Source organism: Trachemys scripta, chromosome 10 (genome assembly GCF_013100865.1).
Source record: "Trachemys scripta elegans isolate TJP31775 chromosome 10, CAS_Tse_1.0, whole genome shotgun sequence".
Taxonomy (NCBI): domain Eukaryota; kingdom Metazoa; phylum Chordata; order Testudines; family Emydidae; genus Trachemys; species Trachemys scripta.
Genome location: NC_048307.1, coordinates 78796697 through 78818504, shown reverse-complemented (window position 1 = coordinate 78818504; position 21808 = coordinate 78796697). Strand labels below are relative to the sequence as shown.

Sequence of the window (21808 nt, the reverse complement as noted above, 5' to 3'; positions counted from 1 at the left end):
GGGGGGGGGGCTGTCATGGGGCAGGGGTGGGGAGAGGGATCGGAGCAGAGGGGTTTAGATGGGTCAGGAGTTCTGGGGGGGGCAGTCAGGGGGTGGGGAGTTGTTGGATGAGGCATGGGAATCCCGGGGGTCTGTCTGGAGGTGGGGGTGTGGATAAGGGTTGGGGCAGTCAGGGGACAGGTACGGGGTAAGGTCCTGGGGGCCAGTTAGGATGGGGGGAAGGTCTCAGGAGGGGGCAATCAGGGGACAAGGAGCAGGGAGGCTTAGGTAGGGGGTGGAGTCCTGGGGGGCAGTTAGGGGCAGGGGTCCCAGGAGGGGGCAGTCAGGAGACAAGGAGCGGGGGAGGGTTGGGAGTTCTGAGGGGGGCGGGAAGTGGGAGGGAGTGGAAGGGGCAGGGGCGGGGCTAGGGCAGGACGGGGGTGGCTAGGGCAGGGCTCCTCCTGTCCTCTTTTTTGATTGTTGAAATATGGTAACCCTAATGTATTAGCAGGAGTGTTGTAAGCAAGACATGAGAAGTAATTCTTCCACTCTACTCCGTGCTGATTAGGCCTCAACTGGAGTATTTTGTCCAGTTCTGGGCCCCACATTTCAGGAAAGATGTGGACAAATTGGAGAAAGTCCAGAGAAGAGCAACAAAAATGATTAAAGGTCTAGAAAATATGACCTATGAGGGAAGACTGAAAAAAAATTGAGTTTGTTTAGACTGGAGAAGAGAAGACTGAGGTGGGACATGATAACAGTTTTCAGTACATAAAAGGTTTTACAAGGAGTAGGGAGAAAAATTGTTCTCCTTAACCTCTGAGGATAGGACAAGAAGCAATGGGCTTAACTTGCAGCAAGGGCGGTTTAGATTGGACATTAGGGAAAACTTCTTAACTGTCTGGGTGGTTAAGCACTGGAATAAATTACCTAGGGAGGTTGTGGAATCTCCATCATTGGAGATTTTTCAGAGCAGGTTAGACAAACACTTGTCAGGGATGGTCTAGTTAATACTTAGTCCTGCCTTGAGTGCAGGCGACTGGACTAGATGACCTCTCGAGGTCCCTTCCAGTCCTATGATTCTATGATTAAAGCGTCATGAAATTACTCATTAGGGACTCACTATGGACCCAATCCAAAACCCACCAAAGTGAAGGGCAAAGCTTCCATTGGCTTCCAATAGCAGATCAAGCCCTACAGACTTTAAATGCCAAACGTCTACATTAACATGAGATCAAGTTTGCAAATTTGAACGTGAAAACGTCAGGAAATGCAAAAGTCCGAGACCTCAGCCTTGAACCATATATGTAGAGTCACGCTGTTCTGCGGCTCAGGCACAGAATAAGTCTCTCCCTTCTGCCGTGCGGGTTGTCGTGGTGAAATAAAGCCTTGCTTGCTAGTTTGGCATTTTGGCCTGTGTTACTGCATCATATGATAGAAACCCACGTGCTCTACAATTCTTCGGCACAGGGAGACTGGCTCGCAGGTGCCATGGTTGCTGGAATCAATCAGCAGGCAAAGGGGGCTAGACACGCTGAAATACTTGGTCATGACTGAAGCTAGGAGGATGAAATCAGAGCTCCATATATTTCGACGTGGCCAGAACAGGACCCTGACTGTGCCGTGATTGTATCTTTATGCTAAAGCTACCAAACCCACTGGCATGGGGGCAATCAACTGTGACCTTGTTCCTTACCCCTGGACAATCGATCAATCAGTCATTGCCAAACTCACTTTCCAGAAAATCACTAGACTCTGTGTGTAACTGGGAGGGAAAAACCAGAGGGGAAACCCTAGTGATTACCTGAACTCTTCTTAAAAAAACCCACAACAGGTGTCCAGCTGCCTGGCCCCTGAGGAATGGAGGGCTAAGGCCATCTCAGCTTCTCCTCCTCCTCACACAGATGCTCAGGGGAAGGGCCATGATTGGGGAGGGTACCTTAGGGGAGCCACGCCCAGGGGCTTGGGGCTGGCTGGATCCCAAGCCCGAAGAGATTGTGGTCTGCCCCAGCAACCTCGATTGCTGGGAAGATTGTAGCTAGTAATGGGCCTGGCCCATGCCTTGAATACCAAAGCCCCGGCTGTCCTGACCAAGAGCCAGACTTTGAACCTGCTCTCTCGAACCCCTGGAGACTTAGGGAGAGGCAGGCCTGGACTGCTCAGGTCAGGCTCATCCGTACTCATAGCCAGAAGGAAAAAGGAGCGCCATGAAATCCATCGAGCTACTGATGTTACATCAGACGTTGCACCTGGCACAAAACAGCAGGGAGCAAACAACCTGATGGTATTGACCTGGGAGGGAGGTGAAACTGGCCCAGAAGCTGTAGCCTTGAGGGGAACCAGGGGAGACTCTGCAGGGAGCAGGGTGACTCAGGCACTCTGGAGCAAACAAAGCCACTGCAAGAGAGTAACTAGAACCTTTGCCATGTCCCCTGCGGTTCCAGGAACTTGGGCACGGCCGAGCTGCATGGGGAATGTGTCAACATGCCCTCTTCAATCCTCCCACTCTGGGGGCCTTTTCTAGAGAATGCCGCCCAGATAAGGTGACCTTTGGATGAGCTGGTGTCACGCTGGGATACAAACCTCTGCTGGCCAGACAACAAGCTGCTACTGCAGCTGGTGTCAGTTAGCGCCTGGGGCCGGGACAGAGGGCTGTTACACTGCCGTTCCTGGCAAGATGGTGCTATATCCTACAGTAACCATCCTAAACCTCCATCCAGTGGCCTCTTCTCACTCCCTGCCCCAGGGCTGTGGCACTTCTGTTGTGATCAACCATACCAATTCCCCTTGGAGCTGAGACTGTGCGCAGCCACCATTCAGGGGCCACGTTCTGCTACCATTCCTCACATTGAATAGGACTGGACCCTGGGGGCAGCCCCAGTGAAATCAATGGGGCTACTTGTAGTGAGAGAATACTCAGCCAGAGTATGGAAAGCAAAATATGGCCCTCAACGAACAGACCACGGCCAGGGCCAGGCTCACAGACATGCCTGTTTGCGCATACAGTCGCCACAAACTTTCATGAAAATTGGGTAACTGCATGAGCAATTATCTCATCGGTTGCATGTGTGGGGGCAGTTACTCAGTTTGCACATGCAGCTTGAACTAGTTATTTACATAAATTAGGTGCACATAGTGCTTAATTTGCAATGAAATTGGTGCCGAGGCTCAAGCAATATTTTTACTTTCATAACTGACATGGCAAACTCAGAGCCGCTGGGGCTCCGAACCGCCGAGCTCGGAGCTGCCGAGGCACCGAACCGCCGAGCCCGGAGCTGCCGGGGCTCCGAACCGCCGAGCCCGGAGCTGCCGGGGCACCGAACCGCCGAGTCCTCGCACAAATTAAGCACTGGGTGCACACTTGTAGGCATGTCTTGCACACTCATTTGTGTGCCTATATTGCCAGAAGATCTGCCCCTAAGCATACATGACCACAGTCCATGGACCACAGGGAAACACTCAGCCAAGGGGAATCAAAACACAGATGGAAACTCCATTTGAGAATATCACCCTCTCTCTTTTGATTGCTGGATCTGCCCTCATTTACTGTTGCCCATGGCCTTGGCTCCTCCAGCCCCTGACAGGTTAATACACCACTGCCCCAGAGCTCCCTCTCTCCAGTGGATGTTGCTGCCGGGATAGCAGGTGAGTGGCTTTCTCTAAAGGACAATGGGTAGATGAGCCCCTGGGTGAATTAGCTGAACGCCCATGCCATCTTCCCTGCCCGTGGATGGGGCAGCCAGACCCTTTGTGAGACAAGGACAGCCTGCACAGAGCGACCCACTTAGACCCTGCAGTGGAGTCTGTGGGATACTGGTAGGGTGACCAGACAGCAAGTGTGAAAAATCGGGACGGGGTGGGGGGTAATAGGCGCCTATATAAGACAAAGCCCCAAATATCGGGACTGTCCCTATAAAATCGGGACATCTGGTCACCCTAGATACAGGTGTAACTCGTGATCTCTGTGTCCCCCCTCCCCATACTGCGGGTAGGGCACGTACAGAGGTTTATGCAGCTGCCACCAAACTCACAGCTCTGGACCGTTAACTCAAGCAGCGGCTTTCAGATCCAGAGAGCCTGGGCTCATCCTTGCAGGGGTGTTGTCGCATCGGTGACAGCAGGGGTGAGAGCGAGGGGAACCTGTTGAGACTCAGGGAGCAGATGGAGGAAACGGGGGGAAGAGAAGCATCCAAGCAGATGGGGAGACAGCTGGTGGTTATGGATCAGAGAGGCAAGATGTTGAGACAAAGTTGGACCTGCTGGGTAGAATCCCCAAAGGCAGGACAAAGGAACACCAGTGCTGATGCTTTTAAAAACCACAGGGCCTGGGGGGTTCCAGAGGGGAGACTCTTAAAACCCACACAGGACTTTGGGGGCAGGAGAGGGGAAGAGACGGGCGTGCTCTCGGAGCAGAGAGGGCCCAGTTAACTGCAGGACCAAAGCAAGTGACCTGGGGAAAGCGAGAGGGCTCCAGGGTTGGGAATGCAACCCAGGCGCTGTAGGAGAAGGACCCTGAACCCCCCTCCAGCCTGAAGAATGCTCTGGAGTGTTCCGGAAACTGAGGGAGGGAAATGCATGTAGGGTTTATGTGTGTGTGTGTGTGTGTGTGTGTGTGTGTGTGTGTGTGTGTGTGTNAGGGTCAGATTGTGTGTGTGTGTGTGTGTGTGTGTGTGTGTGTGTGTGTGTGTGTGTGTGAGAGAGAGAGAGAGAGTGTGTGAGAATAAGCCCTTGGATGCAATAAAGAAGGCATTTAATATAAGTTAATGGCTCCACTTCATTTGTAAAACAGATCTGCCATTTAAGAAGGTCTCTACTGTAAAACAACGAACCCGTCGGCCATTTTAGGGAGTAGCTAGCAGGATGCACATTCTGAAGCTCATAGAAGTTAAGCCCCAACAGCTGACCAGCTGCCCCCCTCTTCCCCCAAACACACACATCTGCGAGTTCTTCAGCGGATGACAGTGATATGTGTTCCCTTCAATTCACCTTAACAGAATAAACCTACATCTACCTGCCTGGCTGCCAATCCAGCGTCAACGATGCAGCGAAATGTCCCCTTTTCTCTGCAGAGAAAATCCTCAGAAATGACAATCTCACATGTAGCCCCCGTAAAGCGTTCACGCTTTCAGAGCCTCCCCCAAACACTAACATCAGAGCCCCTCCTCCAGCCCTTCGGCAAGACCCAGCCAATTAATGAGTGAGGACGGCAGCATCTGATCCCTGGGATTCAGCCAAACATATTCTCCTCGCTGCAGTTTTCAGCCCAAAAGCGAGTTCAGGAGAAACACGCCGCGGCCTTGGTGTAATATAATCTCACCGTCTCAGTCCAGAGCTCGGTGAACAGGTGTTCACGTCACAGAATCACCACGACCATCGGCACTAACTTGTCCCCTTTTCTCAGCAGAGACATGGCCGGAGCCCAAACTCCCTTGTCCCCTCCAGTTCAAGCTGAGGTACGTTGTCAGGGCAGCTTGCTTTATCACTGCCCTTCTGTGCATGAAGAGAGGACAATGGGGCAACTTGAACTAAATGAAAGGCTAAAGTCAGCACAGACCACATCCCCACGGGACCGTCTGGACTAAGCAACGTTACCCCTCTGCATGGCACAGATCCAAGATTGTTACCTGTATTGCTCCAAATCTAGCTTATTTCCCAGCAGGAGGATGGGATAATCGTGCTGAATGCCTTTCGTGTGGAGGGAAATGGTATCCAGGTACTGCTGGCAACCTTCAAAGCTCCTTTTGTTGTCAATGCTGTAGACGACCATGAAGGCATTGGCCCAGTTGAGATAGCGTTCGCAGTTCACCGGTACGTCCTAGCACAGTAACACAGGACAGCGTTATCATAGGCCCCCGGTGCCACTATCAGAGCCCGTCTGGGGGCTCTCGGGCTTTGTCCATTGTTTCAAAACTAAGCCTATTTCAAAAGGCCGTTTGAGAGTGGACTTGGCTTGGCATGAAAAAGTTCCTTGTGCAACGAATCAATGATACTAAACAGCTCACGCTGCCCCGAATCAGAGCAATCAAAAGCACGCCGTGGCGGCGTCAGGTTTTCGATCGGGCAGGCTTCCAGGAAGACTAGTCTTTCAGGCGGCCTTTTGCATTGATTCGTTTAATCGGTGGGTTTTCTTTGTAACAAAGAAATTCTGTTTGTGGCAGGGAGAGCCAGTGGAAAGGCCTTCTGGGATGGACTGGCAAACTCCAGGGGGCCTGTCCAAAGCCCAGTGGAAGGCAGTGGAAATCTTTCCATTGACTCCAGTGGGCACTGGTGGGTCACTCTCGCCAGGCCCCCTTTCCCTGGCGACGCCAGCAGCAGGAAGGAGGCTGGGATCAGAGCCCCTGCCCCACTTGCGTGTCACCTGTACCCGGACACGCCAGCTGGTCTCGGTTACACATAGAATCTGGAGTTACTCCATGAGCTACAAACAAGAAAATATATACACCCAAGTGAGTCCCTGTCTGGGTCATGCTGCAGAGACATTGCTGACGTATCGTACAAGTGAAGCAGCTAGCCTGGACTTGTAACGAACGATAGCACAGACTGCCCTGGGGGCAGCGGGAGCTTGGGGAGGGGTCACTTCAGTATGGGGACTCTGTGGAATGGAGCTCAGCACCTAGGCCAAAGCTCTGTCAGCTCTCGATGGGACAAGCAGCCCCAGTGGTATTACGGCCCTTTGAGGCTGGAGGTTTTTCCAAGGAGCCTCAGAAAGTTGGGTGTCCAGCCCCTCTTGCACTGGGTTCCTTTAGCTATCTCACCGTTGTTACTTACAATGCTCTCCTAGGCAACAGATACCAACCCTCTACCCCAAGCAGAGTTTTCAGCCCAGCTGGGAAGAAGAACCAGAGACTTAATGAAATCACTAGGGACCTTGCTATCACACTCAATTGTACGTGGAAGGCGCTCAGATACCACGGTGACAGGCAGCAGGATAAAACCCTACCCTCAATTAGCTTGGGTACAAATACCTGATTCGCGTAGTCAGCTACCTGGAGCTCCGACCTCCCGGCTTGCTCCTTTTCTCTCTAATGCTGAGGTCGACATGCTGGATGAAATTGGCCCCTGTGTAGCAGGCCAGAACTGGGCCTATGCACTGAGGCGCTCTGGACATATGCCTTGTTCTGGCCTCTGCACAGGGGCATAGTTCACCCCTGGTGAAATGGGACACTTCACAGCAAACCATGCAGAGCCCGTTTCCCCCTTCATTTCACAGTCACTGCCCCGTTCTATTGAGAACCCTGCTGCATGCTCCACAGGGAGCAGGAACCTGCCAGCTTTTCTAGAGGCACAGAGAATTCCTCCTTCGATCCCCTGGAGAAGCCCTTGGCCATTACCTGGTCAGCTGTGTCCATCACTTTCATCAGCACTGGCTGCTGGTCCACAGTTTCTTCTGATGTGTAGGTGTCCTCTGCAATAGAGATGAGCTCTTGTGAGCGGGGAGCCGGTGGGACGACAGCCTTTCACATTCTGGGCTACAGGTCCATGAAGGCTGAGCCTCGGGTATTTACATCTGCCACTCAATGGAAGTGGAGACATAGGTGCCGACTCCGTGGGTGCTCCGGGGCTCAAGCACCCCCGGAAAGCCAATAGTGGGTGCTCAGCACTCGCCAGCCACAGCTGTTCGGCAGCACCACCGACCAGCTGTTTGGCGGCACCACCAATCAGCTGTTTGGTGGCTGGGGAAGGGGCTTGGGGGAGGGCGGAGAGCAGCGAGTAGCAGTTGGGGGAGGGCCTCGGGGGAGGGGTTGGAGCAGGGGCAGGAAGAGGTGGAGCAAGGGCGGGGCTTTGGGGGAGGGGTAGAGTAGGGGTGGGGCCTCAGGGCAGAGTCGGGGTGGAGCACCCCTGGGGGAAAATAAAAGTCAGCGCCCAGTCCCTCGTTCTGGCCCCTGAAGAACAGCACTGATCACAAGGCTCTAGCCACTAGGTTTGCTAGCAGTGGGTGAATCGGAAAGGCAAAACCAAGCCATTATTCCTCACTGCTTAGCACACCTCCCACGCTTTCCATCGTTTTAAGCTCTACTAAGAAGCGTCAGTGTTGAGCTTAGCCATATAATTTGACTAGACCACGGTTATGCCTGTACACCTTGCTATTATTTCATATCTGCATTACAGTAGTGCCTAGAGGCCCTATTCAGACCCGAAGGCCCACTGTGCTAGGTTCTGTACAAACGTGTAGAAGGACATTGTCCCAGGCCCAGAGACCGTATCCTCCAAGACAGGTGGCACATGAAGGATGCAGCAGAGAGATACAATGAAATCAATACAGTTGTTACCTCGAGATACATTTGCCATGTGTTTATTATTACAAAGAGACAAAAGAAGGGCCAATTATTCCCATCGGCCCCTGAAGCTGGTTGATTGGCTAGTTTCTGACAGGGCATATGGCAGGAGTCTGGAAAACAGAGCTATTTGGACAGTTGTCTGATTGGAGATGGAAACATCCCCCGTTTTCCTAGATTCTTGGGAAACGATCAACTCTAATTGCTTGTTGGTGCTGATCGGACTGATCTGGTCACAAGAGCAAAGGCACCCAGCTGTAATGCCAATGAAGGCAATGGCAGTTACTCCAGGGATGGTTTTGGCCCACAGATGTTACTGACACTAGTTTCCCTGTATATATCACCGGGCCAGATCCTCCGGCACATATGGACACTTTGTGCTGCACCGTGGGTGGATGCTGGCTGTAGAACCTGGTCCCACAAGGGTCATCCCAGTTCAAAATGGACCCTTTGATGGCTCAGAGCCAATCATAGACACATGCCTTCAACACGCCCTCCCTGCTGCTGTCATGTGGGCTGTGACCAGAGGAAAGAGGACATGTCTGGATGTCCCCACCTTGTGCCAATCCCTGACTGGTTTCAGCCCCATGAGCTGGTGAAAATTAAAGCAGCCCAGAGGCTGCTCCAGCCTGGTGCAGAGGGGCTGGCCCTGCATCTAGCAGCCCCAGGATCAAGGGGATGCAATAGGGAGATTTCTATGCTCTTGTCTGAAGCCTTCACCCCCAGCATCTGCCTTCTCCTGTGAGCACCTTGATGATAGCCATGAATCCAGCCCATTATTGGTACAACAGCCTCCAAGGAATTTCAGTGAGTTTCTCTCTCCACAGTCCTGTCTCAATGAGGCCTTTGGTGGCCAGCACCGCTGGCATCCCTCAGTCTCCTTTGTATCTGCGCAAAGCTCTCCGTTGAGTCACCACTTCAGCCGCACAAGTGTCCTGAGCCCCCTTTCCCAGGTAAAACAAAGGCTGTATTTTCACACACACATCTGTGTTTGCACCCACAACCAACACATGTCACATTGGATGCGTACCTATGTAGCCTAGGCCAACCTGCATTTGCATATGCAAATCAGGTATCAGTGCATTCAGCTCACCTATTACTCTGAACAAGCCTTAAGATCTAATGTAGGCTATACTTCAAAATCCACAGAGCTCACAAGGACTTTCTACCTACCTACCTACCACCATAGTACCTATGGGCCATTCCATACTATACATGCATTCTATGGTTGGCTTCTCATAAGAATGGCCATCCTGAGTCAGACCAAATGTCCCTCTAGCCCAGTAGCCTGTCTTCCAACAGTGGCCAATACCAGGTGCCCCAGAGGGAAGGAACAGAACAGGTAATCATCAAGTGATCCATCCCGTCTCCCATTCCCAGCTTCTGGCAAACAGAGGCCAGGGACTCCATCCCTGTCCATGCTGGCTAATAGCCATCGATGGACCTGTCCTCCATGAACTTATCTAGTTCTTTTTTGAACCCTGTAATAGTCTTGGTCTTCACAACATCCTCTGGCAAAGTGTTCCACAGGTTGACTGTGCATTGTGTGAAGAAATACTTCATTTTGTTCATTTTAAACCTGCTGCCTATTCATTTCATTTGGTGACCCCCTCGTTCTTGAGTTATGAGAAGGAGTAAATAGCACTTCCTTATTTACTTTCTCCACACTGGTCATGATTTTATAGACCTCTCTCATATCCCCCCTTAGTCGCCTCTTTTCCAAGCTGAAAAGTCCCAGTCTTATTAATCTCTCCTGATATGGAAGCCGTACCATACCCCTAATCATTTTGTTGCCCTTTTCTGAACCTTTTCCAATTCCAGTATATCTTTTTTGAGATGAGGCGACCACATCTGCACGCAGTATTCACGGTGTGGGCGTACCACGGATTTATATAGCGGCAATATGATATTTTCTGTCTTATTCTCTATCCCTTTCTTAAGGATTCCCAACATTCTGTTCGCTTTCTTGGCTGCCGCTGCACATTGAGTGGCAATTTGAAGGTCATTTTTCCACTGAATTCCACTAGTATGTTTTTACTTTTTTCTTTTGTCCACAATAGAACTCACTAGTTCCTCCACATTCGGAGCGTGATCCAGCTTCTATCAAAGTCAATTGAAAAAGTCCCTTGCTTTCACTGGGAGCTTGGCTGGGCACTGTGCCAAGTGAAAATAACCTCCTGCTTCAGCTGTATCCTTCTGCTAAGTGGCCATCCCTCTTAAACCAAAAGTTGAATCTCCTTTTTAGGTTGAGTAAGAACCATCGTTTCCCCATAATCATAAACATAAACATTTCAACATATCTGCTAAACCTGGTTTAACAAACAAGTCTACAGTAGGAGAGTAGCACATAGGTCATGTTTTGCTGCTAAAACTTCAGCTGTCAAAATAAATCCTGTCATAAATGGTTCAGATCGGAACTGGAAAGAGTTTAACCCATTTCAGAATTAATGTGTTGCTTACTTGGCAATAGCAAGGGGTTTATGTAAGTGAATTCTGCTATAAATTCATCTGATGAACTTCCTCTCTGGTGCATTTATTAGAGGAATGACACATCTCTGGCACGGGGGCTGCAGTTCACTGCAGGCACTTTGATCTTACTTCACCTGGGTTACGAGTTCACATCTCAATTATCTTGATGAGTTCGGTTTTGAGAAATGAGAGCAAAGGAAAGAGGTTTGCATGCTGCTGTTTGCCAGGGCTGGAAGTTTCATGGCCCAGGACAAGACTGTTCCATGCAACAAAATATCAGCACACGCCACAAGGAAAGGGCAGAAAAGAAACATTCTGTTAAAAGAAGGGAGGAGAGCGAGTACTGTAGGATCTCCTCTAAATGAATCAGCCAGGAGAGTTCGCCCATTCTAGCTCCTCTTGCTAACTAACATTCAGAAGTCTGTTAGCCGGCAGCCACAACATTCCTAGGCAGAGGTACTTAGTAGTAACTGTCACAGGACTTCATATGTGCACAGACAGAGGGTACGTCTACACAAACAGGGGTGCTAGAACAATCTGTACAGTGGGGGTGCTGAGAGCCATTGAACCAAACTGTAAGCCCTGTGTATATGATGGAAACTACTCCAAACAGCAGCAGCAGCCCCACCACCCCTAGTGCCAAAAGGCCTGCAACATGGCCATGGCTGGCCTGGGACAGCTGACCTAGGCTCGCGAGGCTCAGGCTGAGAAGTAAACATCGCTGTGTAGATGCAGGGTCCCAGAGCTCAGGCTCCAGCCCGATCCCAGATGTCTACATGGCAATTTTTCAGCCCTGGAGCCCGAGCCCAGGTCAGCTGAGCCAGGCCAGTGGCGGGTTTTATCCGTGTATAGACATACCCAGGGAGTACTACAGGCTAATAGTCTGAGTGCATGTGTAGACACCAGGAATTCCTGACACTTGCTCAGCAGCCTGGTCACCTAACCTTTCTGCCTTCATTTCTCCATCTGGAAAATGGGTCAATAATTTTCTTAACAAATCTGTGGCCACCTAACACCACAGTAGAGATGTCACTATGCTGTATGCCATCTCTTCTCGAAAATTCATGCTGACAGCAGGAATAAATTGCAAGTCTTTCTCCTCCAAACACCGATGCCACTCACACTTGAGCTATAGGAAAATCTCCTGTAACTGATAGCAATAGAGGGCATATGACACACAGTCAAGCAATTCTGATCCTATCCAGTACAGAGCAGTGGTACACACACACACACACACACACACACACACACACACACACACACACACACAGAGTAGCTGATTCTTTACAAAGCTTACTTGCCTACCTCATGGAGGAGTGGGAAAGCTAGTAGGCCTGATTTGCTATTGCCTTATACCAGTTTTGCTAACTTCATTGATTCCAGTAGCATTAAACTGGTGTGAAACTGGAGTAACACAGCAATGAATCCAGGTCAGTGTCTCCAAAGCCTTGTGACAGTTACCAGTGCTAAGTATTACAATATAGACAAGAGCTTCAGTATTTTTCTCCAAAAATCTAAAAAGCACAAATCAAGAACTCATCGATATATTTTCTTTCTTGGCCATCAGTAAAGGTAAAAACCACCAATTCAACTGGAAACCAAGGGTGTATATTTCACAATGGACCTATGGCTCAAATGCACATGTGCCTATTCTGACAGGGGAGAGAATAGGTCAGCCGTCGCACAGGTATGTTCAGAAAAGGTTTGATCTGGTAAGAAAAGCAGAGCTATGCAGAATCAGGAGCCAGAGGCATGATGGTGTTCTTGTCTGTTAACTTATGCTGCAATGGCTGTCCCTTTCTTGAGAAATGGGGAAGAAGAGATTACTTGTGAAATAACAATTATGAAAGTTCAGCCATTGCTACAACTACATATTTCCAGTCATCTTTTTGAGAGGCTTTAAAATATGGGAGATTTCTCTCTCTTCTCCCGTCTTTGAAAGTGAGTTCCTGAACAAGGTCTGAGGAAAGGATTTTTAGGAATACAAGTTGCTGAGTTATTAGGTCTTTAGTGCATTCTTGGCTAATGGCCACAAGAAATGATTTGCGGTTCTTTATAATGTCCTGGATTTGGGCCCATAAAAATAGTTGTTAATTACTCAAACAGAGATTCAGTGGAAAAAATGCCCAGAACATTTAACTGCAAAATATAGTTATCTCTGGACTTCTGCATCGGCTGCTCATTTCTGGGATATTAGTTTCCTACCAAAGTTAACACGTTCCCCAACTTGCTAGTTTGCCATTTCAGATGGAGCAGTGCACCGCTGAGACACTGAAACACACTATAGGCCACATCCAAAAGCCATTGGGAATCTCTCCACTGACTTCTCCTGGCTTTGGAGCAGGCCTTAAGGGAAAAGAAAATAAATATGTTAGGAAGCTTTGTTTCTTTAAGCAATTATGCTGCCTCTCTTAAGGCCTGACCTAAACCCTTTGAAATCAATGGGAATCTTTCCATTAACTTTGACGGGTTTTGGATCACACACACTTGTTCCAATGCAAACTCCTTTGCCCATGTGAAGAGGGCTCTGACTGAGCACAGTCTCTAGCCACAGGACAGCTCAGAGGTCAGCGGATGGGACTCCTAATTTATGATGATAGTTCAGGCCCCAGATTTGCTCTCTTGGTTTTGTTACAGAGAATGTCCATTTCCATCGGCAATGCTATCAGGTTTGTTCTAGGCTGGTTCTTTGAAGCCACATTTTGCTCTATTCTTGTGTAGCTCATTAAAACGAATGAGTTGTTTTGGGTTTACACTCAGGTGCTTAGGGAGTGTTCAAAAGCTGATTGAACTCCACCTGCGCCTTTCCCTGTACGTCAGTGAGCTGCGGATGAGGTCCTTAAACATGGCTGGGGCAGATCAGGAACTGAAACATTTTTGAACGTTGTCAATCGTTATGAATTATTGATAACCGTTATCATTTTTATCCCAGGAGTGCCAAGGCAATCGAGAACAGGGGCCCATTGTGCGAGAAGAGACTAGCAGCCAATCGTACATTGACAGACAGATAGCGTTTGGGAGGGTGGCAAAGCCCCGTGATTGTATTGAAGGTGTTGGTGTTGTTTGAGCAATGTTGAGCGGCGTGTAGGGTGGCAGTTCTGTGTGAAGTTTGTTTGTGGAAGATCGGCAGGTGCAAAATTTGCTCTACTTCTTCCCCGCCTCCTTATATTGGTTTCTAAAGTTCATCTCATTCTTAATAGAAGAGAGGGCAAGGAGCATAAAACAAATTCTCAATTAATAACTCCAAACTCATGATTGGATCCACTCTACAATAACAAGCCAATGTGTATGCGTGTGATAGGGGATGAGCAGCCTGGTGAGGAAATAGAATACACTATCCAGATTTCAGGAGATTATTCATACACAGCAGATAATAGAGGAAAAATGATGTGAAGGGTATAAACCCTCATGCTTCAGGGCAACTCTAATTAATGGGGGTCAGGAGGAAACTTTCCCTATGGAGAGGTTATCCCATCACTGTCTACTGCAGAGTACACACATCTTTCTCTGAAGCCATTGGTGGTTGCCACTTTCAAAGACAGGGTAGAGACTAGATGGTCTGATCCAGTCTGGCAATAACTACATTGCTTTGCTAATGTCTCTAACCGTCTTTCCCCCGTTATGAATTTTTATGAATTTTCAAACAACTCTGTTCAGCAGGAATAAGGACTTGGCCACTGTGTAGTCCTGCCGAACACTGGCACATAAACCTTTCCATGCCACCACAATGAACTCCAGGCAGCTATGTATTTTTCAGCTGTCCTCTGTACCGGATTCACAGACGTCTGGATGCAGATTTAGAAGGAACCAAAAATAAGACAACCTCTGCCCATTCTCCCCTGGGTGGAGGAATTCCATGTAGGAACCGGGATTCTCTAGGAGTTCTCACCGGCAGAAGTCCCTTTATTCTTTCCTCAGGGTTGGGGTGGGAGGTAGGGACTTAAACGGTGCATAGTCCTTGTGCTGACCTGCCGCGCAGGGGGAATTTTACCCCTTTGTGAAAGATCACTTGTAACGGGGGCACATATCCCCGGCGGCCCCTGCTGATGAACATGAGTATAAGAAAAAAAGGCTCTCAAATGCTGGGCAAAATCCCACAGCCCTTGCTCAGAACCAAATTCCCACCGCTTTCACTGGGAAGTTTATCTGAGGAAGACTGCAGAGGGAATATTTCTGAAATCATCTTGTCCTATAGAGTTATTAATCGGACTAGTCATCCAATGCTACCTCCAGAACTATGGAAGCTGTTTTTCTTATCTCTGCTGTCTGTAATGACAGATTCCGTTTTCCTTTCTTGTCAACCTCCTGGGACAAGAGTTGTGATTTCTGTCATCTAGCCTCTCTCAGCCTGGTCCTGTTCCCTTGATAGGCTGTTCGACACAGGAGTGTATTTATGAGACTCGTAAAACAAGATACCAGCTGGAATGTGCCTGGGGTTGAGAGAACTAGTAGCAAAGGAGCTGCATATGGTGAAATGACCAGTAGAGAACAGGAATAATTCCTTTTTCCTTAACCAAATAAGGAGCACATGATCTCGTCTATTCTATTCGCTCCTCTGGCACAATGGAACTCTCGTCAATATGGGTAAATCTTGTCTGTGAGGAAGACAGGACGTTCCCAGGGGCTGGTCTGAGACTGTGGAGTGAACTCCCCCGGGATCTAAGGGCCATCTCCATTTTCCGCTCCAAGTGCGCAGAGCATTTCTTTGACCTGCCATCTCTGACACAATATAGAGCAATGTGCGCACGCGCGCACACACACACACACACACAGAAAACACCCTACCAAAACAATACACTCCACTGCCCACATCTCTCTCACTGGTGAGAGGATGAGAGAACAAACAACATGTGACTGACGTTCGTTACGGTACTGAATGCCCCCCCGCAAAGACACTCAGGCACTATAGCGATGAGTGCGGTATAATAACCTACACACAACAGAACTGGTGTCAATCAGCGTAGTTCCACTGACACCAATGGAGCTATGCCCATTAACACCAACTGAAAATCATAATGAGGACAACCCATGGCGCCTGTCACTAACCCACAACCAGTGGGGCAGATCCTGCCCTCTCCTCAGCGTAACCCCATTGACTCCTGATTTACATCGGGGTCAATGATGGGCGAGTCAAGCCCATTGGTTCACTCTGAATCGAAAGCAGATTTACCCTCCCAAACCTGCCTCAGGGCCACTGCTGAACTCAGAACTGACACCAAAGGGCTAACGAGAGAGTCGGGAGTCAGTACACGGCCAAACAAGGAACGGTGAAGCACCAATGGTTGGAAAGAATAAGGAGGAATCTTTTTTTTTTTTTTTTTTTTTGAGATAGAAAATAGAAGTTGGTGTTTTCCCATGATTTCCACGAGCACTAAGAAATCCAATAAAGAGGCGGCTAATTTCATCAGCACACCCCCTTAGCGATGACATTCGGAAGCACCGATGCAAAGTGCCTGGAAAATGAGATTTACATATGAGAAAAGTGGGTTTCAATCAGCATTTTTCAGTGTAATTAAGTTCTCGTGGTTTTATATTTCCCAAGCGTTTAGTTGTTTTCAAAGTACCGTACTTCCCCCACCCCTCCCTTAAATGCCATATTTATGGAAAACCTAGACCTAGGAAAGAATTACTGTCCACTTATAAAGGAAGAATGTTTTCTCATCTGCCAGCTTGGTACCAGATGGCTAAAGAAAGCTGCAGAAACTAACTGCTTGGCTTAAATCACAGCAATAATAAGACAGGCACACAAGTGTTCCAGGAAATGGCATGCAGACGACAACCAAGGGAAAAATAACTGCAAAGAAAATGTCTTACCCAAATTGGGATCATATTCACTTATAAACCTCTTGGTTAGAAACTTCACAGTCAGTGCTGTAAAAGGCGAAACAAGGTTTGTTTAGTCTCAGTTTTGTTCGTGTCTCTGCAACTCAGCTTCACACCAGTAGCAAGTAGCTCTTGCATCCCCGTGCAAAGGGAAACGGACAAACTCTCCCTTGAGAAACCGTTCATGGGCCCGTTTAGTTCTGCTCATGAAATTAAAACTTCCCTACACCTATTCTTCCCCTCAGGGTGAGTCCCAGAGTTCCCATCTGTGGAGTGGTACAAACTATTACACGGTCTATTTATACACACTCATTTCACTTTTGCTGAGCCTGCAGCACACTTTCAAAGGATCACCGATTAGATTTCACTAACACAATTCCCCTAGGAGTTTCTCAGAGATGGGATCTGAGCACAGGACTGGGACCAACAACTTCTACATTCTAATCCCACCTCTGACACTGACTAGCTGAGTGGAAACTGGCATAAATCCACCAGTCAATGGCACTGTAGCAACATCTGCCAGCTGAGGATCTGGCTCCAGGATTCCTTTCCTCCAGCGGCCCCACCGACAGAAAGATTTAGCCCAAAGTTTCTCTTATCGCCAGGTGTCAAAACCAAACCTGTCCTAATTTATTACACCTTGCAACTGACCACAGCCCATATAATGTCACTGGGCCCTCCGAACCCCAGCCAGCTTGAACCAGGCCGAGTTTAAAATGCACCGTAGGTACTGCCAGGAAAAGCACAGCATCATATGGCATTTCTGAGTTGGACATTTGTTGTCCCAGGACATAGTCACAGGCCCTCCATATAATCTGAGTGCAAAGCCATGGGGAGGCTTGGGGCAGAAGAAAGTCGTTTGCATTAACTAGAAATTACGGGATGGCTTTTCTCATGTTTATTTACTTTATGCAACATCGTACAAACAGAAACATATGGCAGATGAGTGGCCGTGCTTTCCATGTGATAACTGTGGTCATCGTGCACGTCTGACTGCTCCCCTGAACTCTGCCTACCAATCTAGCTCCACCAGGCCTTATGTTACCCTTCCAAACCCTCCACCAGGCACCAGCTGGTTATTTTTTTAAAATCAATCTACTCCTTCTTCCTTCAAATGTGGAATTTCCTCCCCTGCCGCCCTCCAATTTCTCTGCTCCTTTGCCACTGGCGTCTGCAGATACTGACCCGCCATGTGACAGGGAAGTAAAGGCTGTGATTGGGCAATGCACTTAAACACCTGTTTTGCCTTCCATCCCATCCCTATTCGGCAAAGCTCTTGAGGTGTGATCCTGCAATGCTGACGGGAACGGGAGCCGGAACATTGACTTCAAAGAGCACAGGCTCAAACCCTTAAGCAGGTGCGGAGAGTTAAACGTGTGCTTAAGCGCTCTGCTGAATGGCTGAACGGCAGCCTCTCCGCAGCACTCCTGTGCCGCTCACAACTTTCTCGCCATGTGCGGTGCAGGCGGGGCAGTACACAGTCTGCACTCGTAAGAGGTCGAGGGGCTGACGTCTTGTGGCTGGAAATGGGACCTTTCCATCACTGGCGAGAAGGTGGCTCAGCTCCAAACCTGGAGCTCAGAAAAGCTCTCCAGGGGCGTTTTCAGATGTGTTAGCTACAGTTCTTCTCCTCCCTCTCCATGGCCTGCAGTACGAAGGCCTCTGGCTTTATGGAGGTGGAGTTACACAAAACACACACCCCATCAAATTGTTGATAACTCTCTCAACCAGCTTTCCTGCTCGGTAGCCTACGTATTACCTGTGGGGCGGGTAATACAAAGGGTTTACTGGCGTTCCTTTGAGACGCCCTCAGGGGTGAAAGTAAGTCCAGTGACTTACCGGTACGCTGGGGCCAGCTCTGATCCCCAGAAGGGGTGGGGCCTAGGGCAGAAGGGGCGGGGCTGAGAGAGTCAGAGCCAGCCCCAGCCCACCCTGTAAGGTAAGTGTCCCCGCCCCCGGGTAGCAGCAGCAGCCCGGGGCTCCGGGGGCTATTTAAAGAGCCCGGGGCTCCCCTGCTTCTACTGCCCCGGCCCTGTAAATAGCCGCGGGAGCCCTGGGGACATGGTGGGGCTCCCGCGGCTATTTAAAGGACCGGGCAGCAGAGGCAGCTGAAGCCTCAGCCCTTTAAATAGCCCCTGGAGCCCCCCCCGCTACCCCGGGCTCTGGAGGCTATTTAAAGGGCCCGCAGCTCCCTGCTTCTACCATCCCGGCCCTTTAAATAGCTGCGGGAGCCCTGGGGAAGCAGCGGGGCTCCCGCGGCTATTTAAAGGACCGGGGCAGTAGAAGCAGCGGGCGCCCCAGACTTTTAAAATAGCCCCCAGAGTCCCATAGCCCTACCCCAGGGCTCCAGCAGTGGGGATCTGGTGGCTAGGAGCCCCAGGCCCTTTAAATTGCCCCCTGGGGAAGGAGGGCCGCCCTGGTACGGCAAACCGGCTCTTGCCAGTACGCCGTACCGGGGCGTACCGGTTTACTTTCACCTCTGGACGCCCTCCATATCTCTCTCACAGCTCAGCCACTTGTGCGTAACACAGCTACCCCCAAACTACTGCTCATCGTTTTATACCACGCTGCCATCTGTTATGGCAGAGAGCGTGACCAAATACATAGGACACTGGCTGGCACTCCGGAGACCTCGGATCTAGTCCTATCCTGGTGTGTGCTCTGCTGCATGGCCTTAGACATGTCATTTCCCCTTTCCGTGCATTAATTTCCCCATCTGTAGAGTGGGGAGAATGCTACTTATCTCCTTTATAGAGCACTTTGCAATCTATGGATGCAGAGCACCATATAAAGGGAGGTAGATAACAGGGTTAGTATCATATAGTCTGTATAATATATGAAAGGAGAAAGCTGTATTATATATTGGGCACTTGGGACTGATCCTGCAGTCCTTACTCCCATAGTCGAAAATGATTCTTAGATTGTAAGCTGTTTGGGACCGGTATCGTCACTTAGCATGTGATTGTACCATGCCTCGCTCCATCGAATGACAATCAAAATCAAAGGGTGTTTTGTCTGTGTAAGGAGAGCAGAATCCAGCAGATTCATTTTGCTGCTTGTGATGGGTTGGATTTGGTACCAGGCTAGTCTGTTAAGAGCAGCCACCTCTATACATGCTTTTCTCAAAGAATGCAAGAGACGTTTTAGCCAGGAAGCGGCAGCTCGTTGAGTGTCAAAATTCACACAAGGAGCATTGTGTTGATGCAGAAATTAGGTTGCTTGAATCAGTTCACTCAAAGAACAAAAGGAATGAATGAAAGTCTAAGGTCTTTGCAGTTCTTTGGGTTTGGGTGGAAGGCAGAGAGGATCAGATGTTAATCACCATCAGAACAGAGCAAAACATTTTCAGTGAATAGCCAAGTAGAGAAAAAATGCATTTTTCAGAATAATTTTTCTGAAATTATTTCCGCATTCAGGTCAAAGTTGAAGAATAGTTTTGACTGAAAAAGGAAATCTGGAAAAGTTGAAGTGTTTTTTTCTGACCATTTTGAAACATTTCATTTCGACTTTTTGATTCAAAATGGCATTTTGTTTCGAAATTTGGGTCATTTAAAAAAAAAGGGCGGGGGGACCACCCAAAACAAAACATCAAAGTGAATTGTTTTCAGGGGAAAACCCCTGTGACAATATCAGTTTCAGTTCAAATTGGACCCAAATTTATTAGTCACTCAGTTCTAGTCAGAATTGTATAAATGCCAACATGAAGAAAATGCCATTCCAGAGGGAAGCAATTTCCCACTACAGATTCACCCCTGTATTTCTAGGAAACCTTTTTGTCTTGAGCATGTGTGTTGACTTCAGTGAGAATAATTGTAGGATGGTGGAACGGGCTTTCCTGGAAAATTGACTACATACTATAGAGCAGGGGTAGGCAACCGACGGCACGTGTGCCGAAGGTGGCACGCGAGCTGATTTTCAGTGGCACTCACACTGCCTGGTCCTGGCCACCGGTCCAGGGGGCTCTGCATTTTAATTTAATTTTAAATGAAGCATCTTAAACATTTTAAAAGCCTTATTTACTTTACATACAACAATAGTTGAGTTATATATTATAGACTTATAGAAAGAGACCTTCTAAAAATGTTCAAATGTATGACTGGCACGCGAAGCCTTAAATTAGAGTGAATAAATGAAGACTCGGCACACCACTTCTGAAAGGTTGCCGACCCCTGCTATAGAGTCTACCAATGGCTAACAGGCAAACACTATTAAGTTTATGCTTTAGCAGGCAGTGTAAATGCAGTCATCGTGGTTACAGTAAACAGAATCTAAAGGTTTTGAGCTGTAGGTCCAACCCAGCAAAGCACTTAAGCACGTCGTAACTTTAAGTGCATGAGCAGTGCTGTTAATTTCAATAGGGCGATTCACGTGCTTAAAGTTAAGCAGGCATGTAAGCACTTTGTTGGATCAGGGCCTTAGTTCTGATCATCGCAATTTCTTCTCTGTGGGGTTTCACCCATCTGGAGAAGGACAAAGGGAATGAGGAAAGTTCTGTTTGCCAAAGGCAGCTCTCCTCACCTGGAAGATTCCTGGGCCACATTTTATACTGGATGGGCCATGCGGATGTCCGATGTGACTGCTGTGAAACCAGCGAGATACGTTTGGCCCTGTGATGAATGCTCAAATACAATGGAGTTCCTACAGAACTACATTTGATTTCATCCAGACAACTCCCCCGGACAGCTTAGCACAACTGACGTTATTCCCGTGGAAGCTGTGAGGATCTGCCACTTTCATAACATTCGGGTGAACTAATGCTATGTTAGCAGCTTAGCTCCAGTACCAGCGGGTGTTGGCTTTTGGTTTCCTGGGCATGATCATGTGAGGCCTGGGAACCACAGAGCAAGCCCAGGATCAAGGCAAAGCTGAGTCTCTATGGTAAATTCCCATTTATTACCTGGTGGAGCTGCACGGCAAACTTGTAACCCACTTGCTTGTTTTACACCCATAGCTTCAAGGAAATAATATCAAGGCCTAGAACTTATATAGCACGTTTCCTCTATAGCAGTGTTTTTCAAACCATGGATTGTGCCCCAATCCCCTGCCCCAGCCCTGAGCCCCCCAAACCTGGAACCCCTTCCTGTACCCCAAACCCCTCATCCCTGGCCCCAGCTCAGAGCCCTGACCCCCCCCCCGCAACCCAACCCTCTGTCCCAGCCCTCAGCGCCTCCCAAACCCGGAGCCTCTCCTGCACCCCAAACCCCTCATCCCCAGCCCCAGCCCAGAGCCCATCCCACACACCAACCCCCTGCCCTAGCCTG

At 49.0% G+C, this 21808-nt stretch overlaps 1 protein-coding gene across 3 annotated transcripts in view; it reads right to left on the bottom strand.

Annotated features, from left to right (window-relative positions):
• The window catches only part of RASL12 (RAS like family 12), a 29268-nt gene that overhangs the window by 5481 nt on the left and 1979 nt on the right, over positions 1-21808 (bottom strand). For 2 of the 3 annotated variants that reach the window (XM_034783877.1, XM_034783876.1), the window contains exons 3-5: positions 16539-16595; positions 7311-7384; positions 5604-5794 (exon numbers count right to left, since the gene is read on the bottom strand). In XM_034783877.1, the coding sequence (XP_034639768.1) occupies positions 5604-5794; positions 7311-7384; positions 16539-16595 (322 nt within the window). The remainder of the gene's footprint in view (positions 1-5603; positions 5795-7310; positions 7385-16538; positions 16596-21808) is intronic. The other variant, XM_034783878.1, reaches the window with a different exon arrangement.